A 16,224-nucleotide genomic window follows, 5' to 3' on the forward strand; every position below is an offset into this window, starting at 1 on the left:
TATCTGCCTTGCCATGGCTCCTATACTCAGCTGAAGAGTCTGCTGAACTAAGGCTTCCAATATTGTTATCATAATTCTTTATTAATTAAACAGGTTATGCCTATTAGTTAAAGGGTTACATCATCAGCTCGTGGATTAAGCTGACAAATCTTCTAGCAGTACTGTGTGCAATTCTCCTGAGCCAGGTGGATCTAGAGAGGATAAAGAACCTATCTTGGCAAGAAACTCATCTGCTGTACAGAAACAGCAAAAAAAGAGGATGGAAAGGAAGAACAAGTGACTCTTGCTGAGATCTCAAACATCAGGGACAATAAAACCTTACCACACCATTGACTATTTGTAGATACAGGAAAACTCTGTAGTATGTAAGTCACTACTACTTAGTAGTACAAAGCTAGTTGCTTGTACAAAACAAGATCTGAACTCTTCTTCCTCAAACCATTTACGTCATGCTTAAGGAAGTATAGCTGGCCATATAGCTAGTAGTTTGATGTCAGGGTTTGCGTAAGAAGCTCAGTACATTCCCATCTCCTGAATGGCAAAGGACATCACACGCTAATTCATTCCCTTACAGAAGGGATAGGCAGACCCTGTTTGGCCTTTGGTCCTCAAATCACCAGGACCAGGGGTGCTACTTTCATGCAATTTCCCTCCACAGTTTGCTCTCCCTCCAAAGAAATTACTTTAATACTACACATCCTATAGAGAGGAATAAAACAAGTCTGGATTTAACATCCCATTGTTTTTTTTCCCCCTACTTCATGTGCACTTGTAATCAATCTGCACATTTTTGTTGTTAGTTCATAAGCAGCAACTTTAGCTGAAGGTCAAGAGAAAGAATACAGTAAAGCTATAAATCAAAAAATGCATTAGCCATTGCATTATGCAATTCCAAAGTACACAGACACATTAGTGCTCAATGTAAACAAGCTAAAAAAAGCATCTACAGCATTTCTGCAGGGAGTACCACCTTTGATGGAAGTCAAACTTTGAACAGACACCAGTCATAATACACCTAGGATCACCAAGTCAGACTGTGCATATACACCTGCCCATTCTGAATGAATGAGCTCTCAGGAGTACTTAAAAGGCTGGTATTTCTGTTTTTCAATGAGAAATGAAAAACAACTAGCTCAAAGGACACTGTACATACAGTACAACAGTATGGCTCTTTCAGATGTTCTCAACACTCCATTTTATTTTTTTTCCTAAGTTTATAGCAAACACATGTTCTTTTTGATATTATTCACAAAATATGAAGTACCCAAACATGAATATATTCTTTAGATACAGCTCAGATTACCCATTTCCCACAGTGATTTAGGAACACCTTTATCCAAAACTGCTTTTGCGTAAGAAGTACTTCACATGCTTACAGATAAGAGAAACAAAACCCAAAAACAAGTAGTGAGACTAGTTCCTTCTCCAGAAGGAAACCTGCACCTCTAACCTCATTTTGTCAGGTAGACAAAGTCTCCCCAAGACAGCACAAAGTTCCTTTGAAAAAAAAAAAAAAGAAAAAAAAAAGGAAAAACACACACCTTTCCAGCTTTTTCCTTGAAACACACTATGCCTTTTACCTCCAGAAGCTTCCTTGGATCATACAACAGGTGCAAACCAATATAAAACCAGACTAAGATGAACCTGACATCACACTCTCCTCTTCAAGATCCCACCAAGGAATTTTGTAAATCATTTTCTCTTATTTACAAAGTAACAGTAAACTCTTTCCAAGGAATTTGCAAGAATGAGAAACTGCACAAGCAAGACTGCCAGACAGGCCCCTCCCCAATAATTCGGTTTCACTGTGGATTTCCATAGCCTGAATGAGGCATCTCAGGGGTTTGTCACACATGCACCCCCCAGCCTGTCACTCAAAAAAATTAACAAATACCCTCTTTGGTGGTCTGAAGCATACACCTGAAAAAGAACAAACAGCCCACTGAACTTTCAGATATAGGTCAAATGCCAGAGACGAACAGAAAATTTCATGATGAATGTTTTACCATTTCCCAGAAAATATCCTGCGAATTAAAAAAAAACCAAACCACCACACACCACAACCAAGAGCTGTTTCAGGCAATACTAACACAAAAAAAATCAAAGCAAAAAAAACCAACCAAACCACACAACTACCTTTTGATATTTGAAATCCCTCATTCACAGTAAATGCTCCATTGCTCAATATCTATTGACAGGTTTCAGATTAGTTCTAGCTAGACTTTTGCTCTTTATGACCAAAAACTAAACATTCAGATAAAAATTTGTTTGATGAAGTTGTGCTGTGAGATACAGGAACACTGGACACGAGGGGTTCATGTTGGGCAGCTTGATGATACTGAACAGACTCTGGGATAAGTATTATTGAATGAGTGTGCTGTGGAATATTTTATTGTATAACTACATAGTGAGATGACAAGTATTGAGGGGACAGATGGTTAAGGTGAGTGGCTTTGATACACAGCCTACTGAAAACATCCAAAAGCTAACATAAGCGGTTATGAATTTAATGGACAGTCTGAGGCTTCTCCACGAAGCAATTCACAGATTTAATTGACTTTCAAAGAAACTCTTTTCTGTGGAGAAAAGGAAAATTAAGATCCAGATGTGGCCTTAAAAATCTAGTCCGGAGTAACACTACATTTATCCAACTCATCCCAGCAGTCCTCTCATGATGAAGTTCAGTTGACTACCTAGCAAGGACAGGCTGATGCCACGTTTACCCAAGACTCCATGAGTTCAAGTATAAAAGTGTCTTGTACTTTTTCAACACAGAAAAGGTTAAGGGGATGTGACCTGTATATAAGCCCTGTATTAAGACTTAATTGAATAAAGGCAGTGTGAAGGAAGTCTTGGTATGTATATAAAAAAATATTTTCCAACAAGCTACCTTCCAATTTTTAATTAAGCAAATGGCCTTCTCTAAGACAGAGGAAAAAACTGGCCTAGCAGTTGGTTTACAATTCTTCATTTATGAACAGACCTATTTCTTACTTACCCACTACAGCATCACTAGAATTCAACGGATCTTGTAGATTACTTAGTAAGTTTTAATGCCACTTAAATTCCATGTTAGACCTCTCTTTTTAAGCCCCTACCTCTTCTCCTCCCCACATTAAACAGTCTTCTGTATCAATTCAGTCTGTCACTCAGAGTTCATCCAAAGCAGCCAAAGGAATTTAAGACTCTAAAAAGGCAGCTTTATTCAAAATACCTGTGTTACAATACAACCCTCAGTAAGCAGAAAATTTGATCCTTTCCTCTGCAAAAAGAAGACTTCATCTCTGCACAACACCAGACATAACAGCACATCTCCTCCAACAAACTAGCCCCAGCAGGCACACCACATTTGCCTGTTTCACATTTAGCATGCATCCACACTCACTTGCTCCTTACCCTCTCACCCTCCACAGTAGACAGCAAACACACAGCAGAGGAGAGAAACAACACTAAATAGCATTGTGGATAGTATAGGACTCAACATCAGACATTATAAACTGGAGCAAACCTTCTACACAGAAGGAACCTATACGAGACCAGCTTTAAGTTGTGCAGTGGTTCTTCAATCTGTCCTTGCATCCATCAGTATGCTGCTTTCCATCAGTAACACCACTCCTTTTCCAAGTTTTTCTAAATCAGAATTCCTCAGTGGACAGAAGCCATCATGGTTATTTTGATCAGTGGCAGAGTTACACCATGACCTCATTTATTACAATCACAGCAAAGGCAATGCCACCTTCTCCCACAACTCTACACCTACCAGCAACAACAGTAGGAGCCAAGAAAGGAAGAGCAAAGACAAAGATACTACTACTGAAGTTCTTAGAAAACATGCGAGTCCCCTGAAAAATCACTTTTTCTTCTTAATATAGCTTGATTTCACAATCTTTCAACCAGTCAGCTTACTCCCCTCAACCTACCACAAATCCCAACAGAAAACTAATTTTACCAGAGAATACAAATGCCTAGAAGAACTTTAAAGGTGTAAGGAATATATGCCTCATGATTACACTGGACTCTGTGCTTCTTCACAGCACTGGAACAGCACTTTCGTCAACAAAAACTGATGTACTTGCTTAATTTACTTGCCTAAGCTTTTCTGTTAAGTGACCAAACAACTTTCTCAAACAGCAGCTCTGGCCTGTTCACACATTCATGCTATTTCTGAAGCAGAAGTCTAGAAGCATGACAGGGATCTGTTGGGTATGATGCTAGCACTCCTGCCAGCTTAGCTGGGTTAGCAATCAAGCCAAAGTTTTGCGACCTACTACTCCCAGATGAAACACAGATGTCAACAGGAGTTAAATGTAAATGATTTTTTTAGAAACACAACTGGTCCCCAGGAATAGCAAGACTGCAGGCCTGATTCTCCTCTGGTACTGGGATACTTTATTAAACAGTGCAAAGCGGGGCTCCTAAAATGCTAAATTTAAGTCCTTGGGTATCGTGGGCTCTTCCTTAACATCCATTATCACTGTATGCATCTGTCCTAAACAGAAAGAAGTCTGCATTGCACTTGAAGAACACTATTAGAGTTGGCAGAGGTTCTTAACAAAAGAAACACAAGTTTGCTTTCCCACTACTTTCTAGTCTGCAATGCTTTATAAACATGGAAAAGCTGCAACCAGATTTGCTTTCAGATCCTAGATCACCTTTAACTTTCTCAGATCAGAAACCAAATTTTCTTTTGAGAAAACTACCATGCGCTATGGAATGGAGTGCAAACTTTCCATTAGTTTTTGATACCTAGTGAAAACAGATCCTGCCAGAGCTCTTCTGCATCCCTACTCCCCAGGCAAGCAATTTTAGTTCCAATTTCCCACGACTTACTTCACAAAAAAGCATAGCCTACAACAGGAACATTGAAAAAAGGTCATTGTAAGAATATCTAAAGTCATGGCATAAGGAAAGTTTTGTACACATCTGCAAACAGCAGCACATTTAAGGTATGAATGCCAAGTTAGTTAGTTCTAAATATTCTGAACAAAGTACCAAACACCGCTATTTCCCTAAAAACAGGAATTCTGAAGTTGCATAATTTTTGTTTCAAATACTGATGAGCAATTTTCATTATTTATACTTTATACTACAGATCTGCTGCAAAGGCAAGTAGACTGTTTATTATCCTTTAGGAAGGACTTGAAGTTGTCAGCCAAGGTGAACTATTTCACACTATGTAACAATTATTTGGAGTTTCCTGGGTACAGGTCTCGGCTAAGTTTGTTCCACATTTTTAAGAGTTATTTCTGATATACCATAAGGAAGACTAGAGTTCAAAAAGGTCAAGAATCCTACGGAAATTTAACTATTCTTCCTGGCTTTACCTTACAAAGGCAGCCTAGGGGTTTTTTTTGATCTACTGATCTTGATCCAAAACTTACCAAACCACAGAAGTGAGATCAGCTACAAGAGACTTTAGTCTTTAAGATGTACATCAGGACTTTCTTTTGTATCACCTAGATGAGAAATACTTGCTGACTAGAGTTTAAAGCAATGTACAGAAAGTGAAACAGAGCTATATGCTAACATGCCGATAGAAGAAGTTGTTATATTGTCAAATACAAGTCAGAGTATCACTTGCAAAGCACAAGCAACATTAATAGCCACACAACAAAGGAACTCTCCAAATCTTTTAATTTTGCTTCCTCCCTTTACTATCTCCTCTTTTATAAATATTTCTTATCCAGAATTCATTTTCTTCCATTGAAGCCAACACTGTCAAGAAGATAGACTCTCCTGAGAAAGTGATCTTAGAAGGCAAGTAGATTTGTAACAGTAATCTGTGAAATACCACAGCACCTTAATAGTAATTTGCAGGCCCGTGAGCGCAACAGTCATCTTCTTGTCTTTCATACAGCAAGTCTAACTTCTTAACAATGAAACACCCTGCATAAAATTCCATAGAAGTTTTAACACCTGAGAGATTTAAAAATCGAGAACAAAGGAACATCAATGGAATAGAATTAAACTCTTAGAATTGTGATTTGCATAAGCTTCCACTTGCAATATACACGACTGCTAAGTCTGCCTGAATTAACATTTCAAAAACACAAGTAGTAGCAAATATAGTAAGGATTATCCTCCTAGCAGTTGTTTTGTAACAAGTATCATAGAAAGACAGAAACTGCTAGCAAGAGATGTCACTTTCAAAAGCCTCTCCTAATAAGATTTTAAACAAGACCTACCTAAAGTTTAAAGATTACTTTTTGTTGGTGGTGGTTTTTCACAAATCATCTACTCCCCAGGCAAAGTACTGGAGCAGAAACAGTGAGAGTAACTTAAAAACAACCTATTTCAGATCACAACCTTAAACGTAGTACTAGTGCCCTCATCTTTCAGAAAGTAAACAAGACCTGAAAGCAACATCTACTGATCCGATATCGTTAACAACTTTCCATGAAAAATAACTTTAGAACTAACTCCCAGGAGCAGCTACCTGAGATGCTCACAATAACATTACAAAACAAAACCAAATAAGTTGGAAGAGATATCCAACTCTTCAGGGTCTGAAGAACCCTAAGGAAGTAGACTAAAGTCAAACCTACCATTTTCCTGACAAAATACTATGCTGGCTTGGCAAGAAGTTGATAGAATTCCATGGTATTTTGAAGGCAGGTGCAAGCAAAACATGCTTTACAGCCAGAGCCTCATGAATGAGGTTACCAGCATCAAGCCCACCCCCCCCCATGACCTTTCTTTTCACATACAACTCTGTCAGAGATTGCAAGCACGATGTGCGCCTATGCATTAGTTCATCTTTTATGTAAACTTAAAAAGTAGTTTAATATCAACAGTTTAAGATGCTTTAGGAAAAGCCCCATAGATATTTAGCTGCATTTTAGACAGCTAAATGCATAAAAACCTTACCTCAAGTGACCATATGTAGGTTAGATACAGAAGAATTAGCCCAATTCTGATTTGCCTTTGAACATTTTATGCCGTATGTGCAGAAAAACTAAAGGACTTCATAGCTATTTCAGAGCTCTGAGTAAGAAATCATTTGAACATTATGCATGATATAAGCGACAATCCTCTTCTGAATCTTCTCACCTATATTATTTTACCTGGCCTAAATTCAGCCCCAACACCTAGTTTTAAGCCTCCCTCATTACACGCACCTCCTCCTTCTCAGATTACAGCCTGACAAATACTGTAAATGCCGATATTGGGTGTACAAAAGAAGACAGGGTTCTTTCCCTTCCCAGTAGCAATCAGTCTTTATTGGCCTGTCTTGTCTGTTCTTGCCTGATCTACAGACCTACCATATTTTTGTTGCATATGCCCATTTGAGGAGTAAGAATTTAGTGAGCACGTGCTGAGCGTATGGGCAAGGTAATTCCCTGCTCATTTCCACATTACTTAGAAGCAGCCTGCTCCTCTTCCTATCAAAGAAGCTAGCCACAAATCCTGCTGTTTGCTTCTTCCAATGGGTACTATTCCCGCTGTTCCCATTTGTTACGTTGCAAAGCCCAGGGCTGTGACAAAGGAGGACAGATGAAACGTGAGTGCCACTGACAGAACAAATCTTCAGGAAATCCACTTTCAGGAGCTCCACTGAAAACAGAACAAAGAAGAACAGGCCAAGAACTGGCTTAACTGGACTACCAAGCAACACTGGGCTACCAGACCATTGGCTGGGCATCCTAGCCCAAGCAAAACAGCAGAAGAGAACAATCTTCCCTGTGTATCAGTTCCAGCTGGGTTAGCTTTTTAAGAGCAATATACTCAACACAGTGATCCCACATGCTCTATAGGGAAGTTCACACATTCAAAACAAAGTTTTCTTCCAAGACAAAAAGTTCAGAGTGGCCTTCTTTCCACAGGATTGCTATCTGCATAGCTGAGACATTCAGCTTTATCAATCAGCGTGGCAGGCGAGTTTTAACTCAACCACTGAATTTGACAGTCAGAAAGTTTACCCCAGCAGGCTGACAGACATACCTTCTGCCCTATTAAAATCACCAGATTTTAAGACTAGGGAGAAAAATATCTAATAAATGTTTGCAGAATTACACAGCTTATATATATAAATTTTCTTATGTGCTGATGTCTCTAGCAGCTATGGCCAGAAGTTAACCACAGAACACTAGTATGAGTAGTCCCAACAGACACACTACACTGTATCTAATTTTAGCCCACCTGCATATGTTCACTGCCTTCCCAAAAACCAAGACTAAACAGTAGTTAAGAGCCACGTGGACAGCTATGAAACCACTGCAAATGTTTAAGTCCTTGCTGCTATTGTCCTTCCTAAACACTAAATCCTTTACTCCCCCCCCCCCCAAAAGCACAAAACAGAATTAAGAACTCGTCTGCTACCATAATGTAATGAATAACGTTCGAATGGGAGGGGAAAAAAAAAAAAAAAGAAAAAAACCAGCCCACACTGCTATTTCTGCCCTGTAACATCTAGCAGATCCCAATCTAGCAGCAGGATCACTCCTTACAAGGCACTGTATACATGCCCACACACAAGTACATAAATCCACTACTATCTATACGAAAAAATACATGCACGTACATACACCCTAAACGCCTTCCTCAACCATTTCAAGAAAAATGCACGTCCCCAAGGACATTCTAATGCTCTCACGTCCCAAAATTAGCTTTTTGCATAATTTTCATTGCTCCTGATGAGCAATTAAGATAGTAATGGCATGATTTTTCTTTCTGATGTTAGAATCTCCACTGTCCATTTCAGAGCAGCCAAGAATTAAATTAGCATGAATGACCACCCTTAGGTGGTACGTTTCCATTTTCATATGCTTTGTGACTAGAAAATGGTAGTTTCTAAAACCATTCCAAGAAGTCACTTTCACATATTAAAGAAGCTCCCAAGTAATTCAGGATTTAAAAAAGAATCAAATTCAAACTAAAGCACAACAGCATTTCATGTATAAAAACATACTCTCAACTAAATTTAGAAAAGAGTACTTATTGGAAAACAACACACAATAGGTCCAGCATTCACTGCACAAAGTTCACTGTAGTGTGTAACATCATCACAACCTAGCATCCTTTTCAAGCCTCAGTACACATAAATTAAAACAACCTGCTTTATTACCAAACAACTACAGTCAAATCTCAGCCCTGCAGGAATCCCAGGTATCTAGATGTGCATTAATTACTTCTGTGAGACCAGCATAAAGCCTTAACTCTTCAATTCTGTATTAACCATATATCTGCTGTATTGAACAGAACACATAAAATTGCGTTTTGAAGAAAACATGCTGGAAAACAAGGTATCAACAGATTACGGCAGGGAATGCCAGGATTTGAGTTTATCCTCAAATGTCTTGCAAGCTCATTACACCAGCTGGCAAGGTATAATACTTAATGCGAGACAAGTTCTTTGCACTCCATCCTACGTAGAAAGATTATACCAAGGTGGAACCCAGAATTGCTCAGTAAGGGATGTCTGGGAACACAAAGGTGAATTAACAGTTGTATATCCAGTTGCAGAAAGAAACTGCTCTTACCCTTCACCTAATACTTACTGTTGGCTCCCACATCCTCAGCTACTCCAGAACCTCTCATTCTCAGGTATGTGAATCCCAGTATCAGAAAGAACAAGCATGCAGCAGTTAAGAGGAACATGGACAGGTAATGTGCACTGAAGCCTCCAGTGGTGGATACCTCCTCTCTTTTGAACTGTTGGAGAAGCTCCTCCTCGGGCTCTGAGAGATTCTTCTTGTAGGTGTTTTTCAGGTAGGTATGATTTGAACCCGTATGATTGGAGTGGTTGAGTCTAAGGGAGGAGGTGGTTCCACCCGGGGGAAGGCTGTTGGTAGCTGAATAGATCCTGGATTCGACATTATAGCTACCGGCAGCACCGCTGAGAACGTGATTATTGGTCGCTTTCCTAACGGCGCCTGGAGGGTCAGTGATTTTACCGCTGTCCACCTCCGTGAGCGGCGGTGGCAGCAACAACACCGGAGGGGATTTCTTAGGTAGGCCGATGCGGTATCTGGGGCTGGGAGGACCGGAGTCCACATTTTCACATCCTCCTTCTCCTCCTCCCCCCGCCGTCTCCTCCTCCTCCTCCTCCCGATTCCTGCCCCTGTCTAGACTCCCGGCAGCCGCCGCCGCCCTGTCATTCGTTACGACTACAGCAGCACCGCAGCCTCCGCCAGCCCTTTCTTGGCCCGTCTCCATCACGCCAGCGCCGGCTGCAGCGCATTTGCCTGTTATGAATGGAGCAGGCGACTTGCTGAGGCTCCGTCTGGGCCGGCGAACCGCCGCCTCCTCCTTCGGTACCTGCTGCCTGGCCCTCGCCCCCGCCGCCGCCTCCTCCTCCTCCGAGTCGGAGTACTTGTCCCTGCCGCCGCCGCCGTAGGGGAGGAGCCGGTTACCGTTCACGGTCCGGTTCTTCCACCGCTGCTGCTCGCTCTCCGCCTCCTCCTCCTCCTCTTCGTCGTCCTCCTCCCCCCCTTCCTCGTCGCCGTCCCCGGGCCCCCTCACGCCCTGAGCCGCCGCCGCCGCCGCTCTCCTGGCCGCCGCCCCCCACCAGGCGCTGGGCTTCCGCCTGGCCGCCTCCTCCGGGGGGGAGCCGCTACTCACGCCGCCGGCGCCGTGGGGGGCGGCGGGCCTCGGGCCGCGGAAGAGGGGTGAAGCCCGCTCCCTCCGGCCGCCGGCGCCGGCCTGGCTCCGGGGGCTGGTTTCCACATCCGACTCGTCCGAGCTGAAGCCCAGCAGCACTTTGCCGCCCGCGGCGGGGGCTGCCGCGCGGCTCCGGCCGCTCCCGGCGGCGGCCCCGGGGAGGTAGGGGTGCTCGGCGCCCACCAGCCGCGCACCCGCGCCCGGGGCCGCCCGCCCGGGGCCGCCGCCGCCCGGCGCCGCTCCGGCCCCCGTGTTATTGTTGTTGCTGTTCCGGGTCTTGCTGGCGCCGCCGCGGGCCCCGGCCCGCTCGTCCTCGCGCAGCTTCTTCAGCTTCTTCAGGTAGACGGGCCGGGTGCTCTCGGTGACCGGCCCCGGGGAGAAGCCGAAGCGCCTCAGCTCCGAGAAGAGCTCCTCGTCCGTGAGCTGCGCGGCCGTCGCCATTTTCCGCTCGCCCCGCCGCCGCGGCGTTTCCTACCCACGCGCCGCGCCGCGCTCCCCGCCGGAACTGACGCGTGCGCACTCGGCTGTGGCCTAGACCTGCCTGTCACCCCGCGGGCGCCGCCCGACGGGGCCGGGCGGGGGGCGGGGGAGGCGGGGCCTGGCGCGGCGGCGGGCGCGGGAGCGGCGGCGGCCGCACGTACGTACCCGCGGCGGGCCCAGGAGCCGGAGCGAGGGGCCGGGCGGCCGCCGGTGGAGCGGGCGGGGCAGATCCAGTCAGAAGGGCGCTGTAAACAGGCGTGGGGAGGCGGCCGCTCGCCGACCGCCCCGTTACCTGCAGACAGACGGCAGTGGGAAGCGTCGGACCGGACGCCAGTCAGCCCCCTGCGGTCACAGAGCCGGCCTGACGGTTCGGCCTGAGGGGAGCCGAAGGGCCCGCGGCCCGCCTCGCCCGGGCCCGGGCCCACGGTGGCAGGCGGTGCGCTCGCTTCCAGCCGTGCGCTGGCTCGTTTTTCTCCCTCACGACGGTCCGGCATCGGGGCGTCGCGGCGGCGAGGGTCGGACGGGGGAAGCGTAGCGGCGTGAGTGCTCTGGGGAGCTGCAGCCCCGCTGGCAGCGGCTGAGCGCCGCCCTCGTCAAGTCTGCAGCGGCCTGGATGTGTTTTGCTCTTTTCTTCGGGAAAAGACAGCCTTTGAAATGTACTGCAGTTGAAACTGTCTGCCTAGCTATATACAGAAACGCGTGCTTGTCAAAGGGGTTGTGCCAATATAAAGGAGGTGTCATACTGGCGTTTCTCAGAGCGTGAGGTGTGCGCTGGCACCTCTGAATTGGCCCTTTGGCCACGGGACCTCATGTGGAGGCTTCAAAATCTCCTTCTGACCTCTGCGTTCCCATCCACCCCAAATGACAAAACCCTGGGCCTATCTACTGCTTATCACATCATAAATGCAGGAGGCTGAGTCTCCATTTTGACCTAACTCTGACTGGCCTTACAACACCATGCGCAGAAGTGGTCCAGAAACAAGATCCAGCTGCAGTACTTTCCCCCTCCCAGTCTGCTGCAGTGAGGGTATTGTGGATGTGCCCCGCTGATGTCAAATCTGAAGTTGCTAATCTTGTTATTGAGGGACATTTGCAGAGCAGGAGTTAAGGTAGCTGTGAGGCAGCCACGTTGCAAATATCGAGCCAAGGCTACAGAGCTAGAAGAGTGGCTTGAAGCCATCTTTCGTCATGACGGTGGTGATGATGATGATGATGAATGGTGAAGATTAACTCTGGTACCCCACCCTCCATTTCTGACCAAGCACACCTGGGAATGCAGAACCCATGCTGTTGCTCATCTAAGCCTCCTTTAACACAACTCTGCAGAGGCTGAGAAACACTAGACAAGCATCTGTATTACTGGTGCGCTCTACATGGCTCCACTGTGCACAGCCTCCTCCTTGCTTCCCTGGCACAGGAGCCATTTCACGTACAGCAGTATTGTGCACTGGAGCAATGCACAGAACTCCAGCTGTAAGGAAGATTACACTAGATATGAACTCCATTGCACATCCAACAGCTCACATAAATGTGCCCGCTGTGACCTATCTTCCAATCTATAGTAGCTCATTGATATCCCAAATGTCATGAGAAACGCTTCTGACTTTCCTTCTCCTCACTGAGACGCAACCCACAGCTTCCACCAGCTGTCTGGAATACATGTTGGAATACGCCTCTCCAGGTTCAGTGCTTGCCTCTGGCTGCCTATGAGACTGGCCAAACCAAGAGCAGTCAGTCCCAGACCAGATACCATTCTGACAAGCACACTCCAGGCTAGCGCCTGCTTGGGCACCTTCTTTCTATTAGAAGAATGTATGCTGTCCTACAAGAGTTGAAGATCCTTACCAATGCAACTCATATGTTCTATCTGTTTATTGCAGCAAGGGCATGAGTCAGTTTACAAAACTGTTTACTTAGCAGCAGGAGGGCAGTAAATACTATAAATTGTTAACAACTGAATCACCTCTGGCAAAACTATCACATGTAAATACACAGAAGAGCTGACTGAAAAGTCTGCATGTTCCCAGTCATGCTTGAAAATCTGCGCGCCAAAATATTTTGAAATGTTTTGGAAATGTGTCTTCTGGTTGATACTGGAGTAAGGATACTTCCACTACCAATCCAAAATCTCCACATTTCTTTAATAGTACACATTGGTATCAATAATATCAATGCCTCATTAGTATCAATACCTCCATGTGATAAATTTTTAAGTAGATACTTTTTAAAGGTAAGTGTTGGCTGCAGGGAGTGTGGAGACTGTTCTTGGTCAGGAAAAAATTGGTTGTTGTTGTTTTTTGAATAAGACATTTTGGGTTATATTTTCCCTCTTATCCTTAAAGGACTGGTGTTCTCAGGAAACTGCCAGTTCTTCCATTGGATGAAAAGGTGTTCTTTGGGAGGTTAGCAACCATACTTCTGTTGACCTCATTGGACCGGGGTTTGAAGTTGTATCTTAATACCTCTTTTACCTTTCCTTCCTGATTCCAAGTCTCTGTGATGTGTATGCATTTTTTTAAGTTCTTAGAATCTATGAGTGACAGTTGCCTTTCTAGGGTTAGCACGTCTCCTACTGCAGCTTCCTCTAGCAACTAATGCAATCCGGTCTCTATACAACTCATTGTTGCGTTCCTGAAGCATTTAGAAATCATGAGTCACATCTAAAAGAAATATGATCCTCTTGTAAAACTCACAATATTGTAAATGCTGGTGTCTTTCTATTTACCTTTTGATTTTTGAGCCTTTAGGTACACTCGGATCACATTCACATTCTTTTAGGAATGTGATGTTAATGAATGTGAATGTTAGTGAAGAATAGGAGTGTGCTTTTCCTTTCTTTATTAATAATAAGTGGAGATTGTCACACAGTCACAGAACTCCAGGAACTGGACAGTATGCATAGGAAGAAATCATTCTTCACGATGAAAACAAACTATTAATCTATTTTTGAACACATTTGCTCTGGTTTATCCAGTTGTTTCAAATACTACATGATGAACATGAAATAACTTTCTGCTTATAAAACTGAACGGGCTTTTTACCAACAAAACTAATTTTTAAATACTAGAGTTGCGGCCACCATGCTGGTTCTGAACAGACTCACTTGCACATCCCGCTTTTAAGTTCTTATTTCTGCTCCTTACAACTTCCATGCAAGTTTTTGTAATGAGAGTGAATCCATCTTTGTTGAAGTTAACAGTGGTGTAGTGGTACTAATACATACCATTTATGGATTGACCATGCCGCTCTGCATGTGAGGCTGTCTGCTTTTGCCGATAAGCTTTTCTTTTCTGAGATCATCCTATTAATGTTCAAAGGGCTTATGCCATCTCTTGCCTTTGCATTGCTGATTATTTGTGGGTAAGATGTGAGCACCCACAAGGTGTCTAATGCTCACACTTCCCATGTGGTGCTGGACTGGTGGCATATTGCAACAGCATGAGCACAGTGTGCTAGATACCCTACATCCCGCAAAGAGGCCATGTGTACTGTTCTTGCCTAAGTGTCCCACAATAGTTCCACTCCCACAAAGTGTTTGATGACCTGCTATGGCTGTGCAGTTCTTGTCACTAAAAGTGACCCATCTTAGGTCATAAGTCTGAGACTTCAGAAGGCAACAGAATCCCCTCCTGCAGTTAATACTTTGCCTTTTATATAACCTATACTGATCCATAGAATAGTGTGTTCTCAATTGGGTGTTCCCCCCTGGTCAGGTCATATAATTCCTGGTTCAGTTTATTAAGTCTGTACTCCGGGGCACTGGCCATTTTAATGGGACCATTGGAGGCATTACTGCTGACTCTGTATGTTGAAAAAAAATCCACAAAGCAGCACTCCAAATCCTTAACACTGGCTTAAAAAAAAAAATTTATTAAAAAGGAGAGTTTATGTATGAGCCTTTCACTAAAATTTGCTTTATGTGTTCAATTTTTTTCTCAGGAACCGGAATGGCTAGGTATATTTATTTTACAACGTGAACCCAAGCTGTCCAACTCCCCATGAACCAAGCTTAAAGAAGAATGCCAGCTCTCGGAAGACAAGAGATTTCATGACCAAGTGTGACAAAGAAATAGTAAGAAAAAAAAAAAGCTAATAGGAAACCAAACAACGATAGAGACAAGGATGTTAGGAATAAAACAAAGAAATTATAGTGGCTAAAAGCTGAGGTTTATTATGGCAGTCAATTTTTACCTTCCAGCCTCTTTTGGGGGGGGGAAAGCTACCAGAAACATTGCAGTTACAGAGAGGCACATGTATGAAATCACAAATGCAGATGAATGGTTGAGAGGCCCATCCTGAAGTTACTCAGAAAGAATGGGTAAATCTCATAAGTAGGACAGCATCAAAATGTCACTCAGCTGTTGGTACCTAAAACCTTCTTGCCCTGTTACATCTCAGAGTAATTGTTGCTACAAGACTACTGCATGCCATAACAGAAAATCCTAAGTGGGTGACAAATCAGTTGTGTAATTCATTCTCTAAAGCCTAGCAGTAGATTACATCCAGAGTACTTTGTTTAAATTTTAAAAGGAGAAGTGAAGCTGAGCTTGGTAGTCGGGCAGAGTATTTTTCATATTGATGCACTACTCTTAACATATAGAAACCCTAGCTAGATAAAAAAACATATTTGCCACCCGGAAATGGGGGAGGTACTTCTACATATATATATTACCCTACCAGCACAGTTGTGGCCAAAAGTCATGGCAATACACTATGCTGGCTTTTGAGCATCTACTTTCCTATTATTAGGTATCCCTTGCAAGTATTTTCAAGGTCTAAGGAATGATAAAAACTAGAGATACATCCTTAACCACAGGAGAATACTGGGAAGGGATCCTGTCTGTCTGAAATCAACAGAACCCTGAAAACCTGGAGATGCCTGATTTCCTACATTCCTGTACCTTTCTTACTTAAGGAAATACCTGTAAGCACCATGCAGGATGCAGACATGTTGACTACACCTGATGAGATTCTTTTGTGATGTCCTGAACAACCTTTAATATGGGCATAGGCACAGCAATCTAGCCTGGGACCTTGGTCGTGTTTGGCGGCAACGTGAAGAGCAGTGTAGACGTAGCCACAAAGAGCTCACTGTTTACAATTATATCCCTGACTTTGATCCAAGGCTAATGTCTTGAAAACTTA

At 43.9% G+C, this 16,224-nt stretch overlaps 1 protein-coding gene and 1 long non-coding RNA gene across 3 annotated transcripts in view; one reads left to right on the top strand and one right to left on the bottom strand.

Annotated features, from left to right (window-relative positions):
* LEMD3 (LEM domain containing 3) overlaps positions 1-11,093 on the bottom strand; it is a 51,406-nt gene extending 40,313 nt beyond the window's left edge. For both annotated transcript variants that reach the window (XR_012654527.1, XM_075058258.1), the window contains exon 1: positions 9,498-11,093. Coding sequence is in view for 1 of the 2 variants with exons in the window: in XM_075058258.1 (XP_074914359.1) it covers positions 9,498-11,040 (1,543 nt within the window). In the remaining variant the exon portion in view is untranslated. The remainder of the gene's footprint in view (positions 1-9,497) is intronic.
* A 713-nt stretch (positions 11,094-11,806) lies between these two features.
* Positions 11,807-15,233, top strand: LOC142045095 (uncharacterized). The gene is made up of 2 exons (XR_012654528.1): positions 11,807-13,309; positions 15,019-15,233. It is a non-coding gene; the product is annotated as an uncharacterized LOC142045095 (long non-coding RNA).
* Positions 15,234-16,224: the final 991 nt, after the last annotated feature.

The sequence above is a fragment of the Buteo buteo genome, chromosome 26, assembly GCF_964188355.1.
Source record: "Buteo buteo chromosome 26, bButBut1.hap1.1, whole genome shotgun sequence".
In the NCBI taxonomy this organism is placed as follows: Eukaryota; Metazoa; Chordata; class Aves; order Accipitriformes; family Accipitridae; genus Buteo; species Buteo buteo.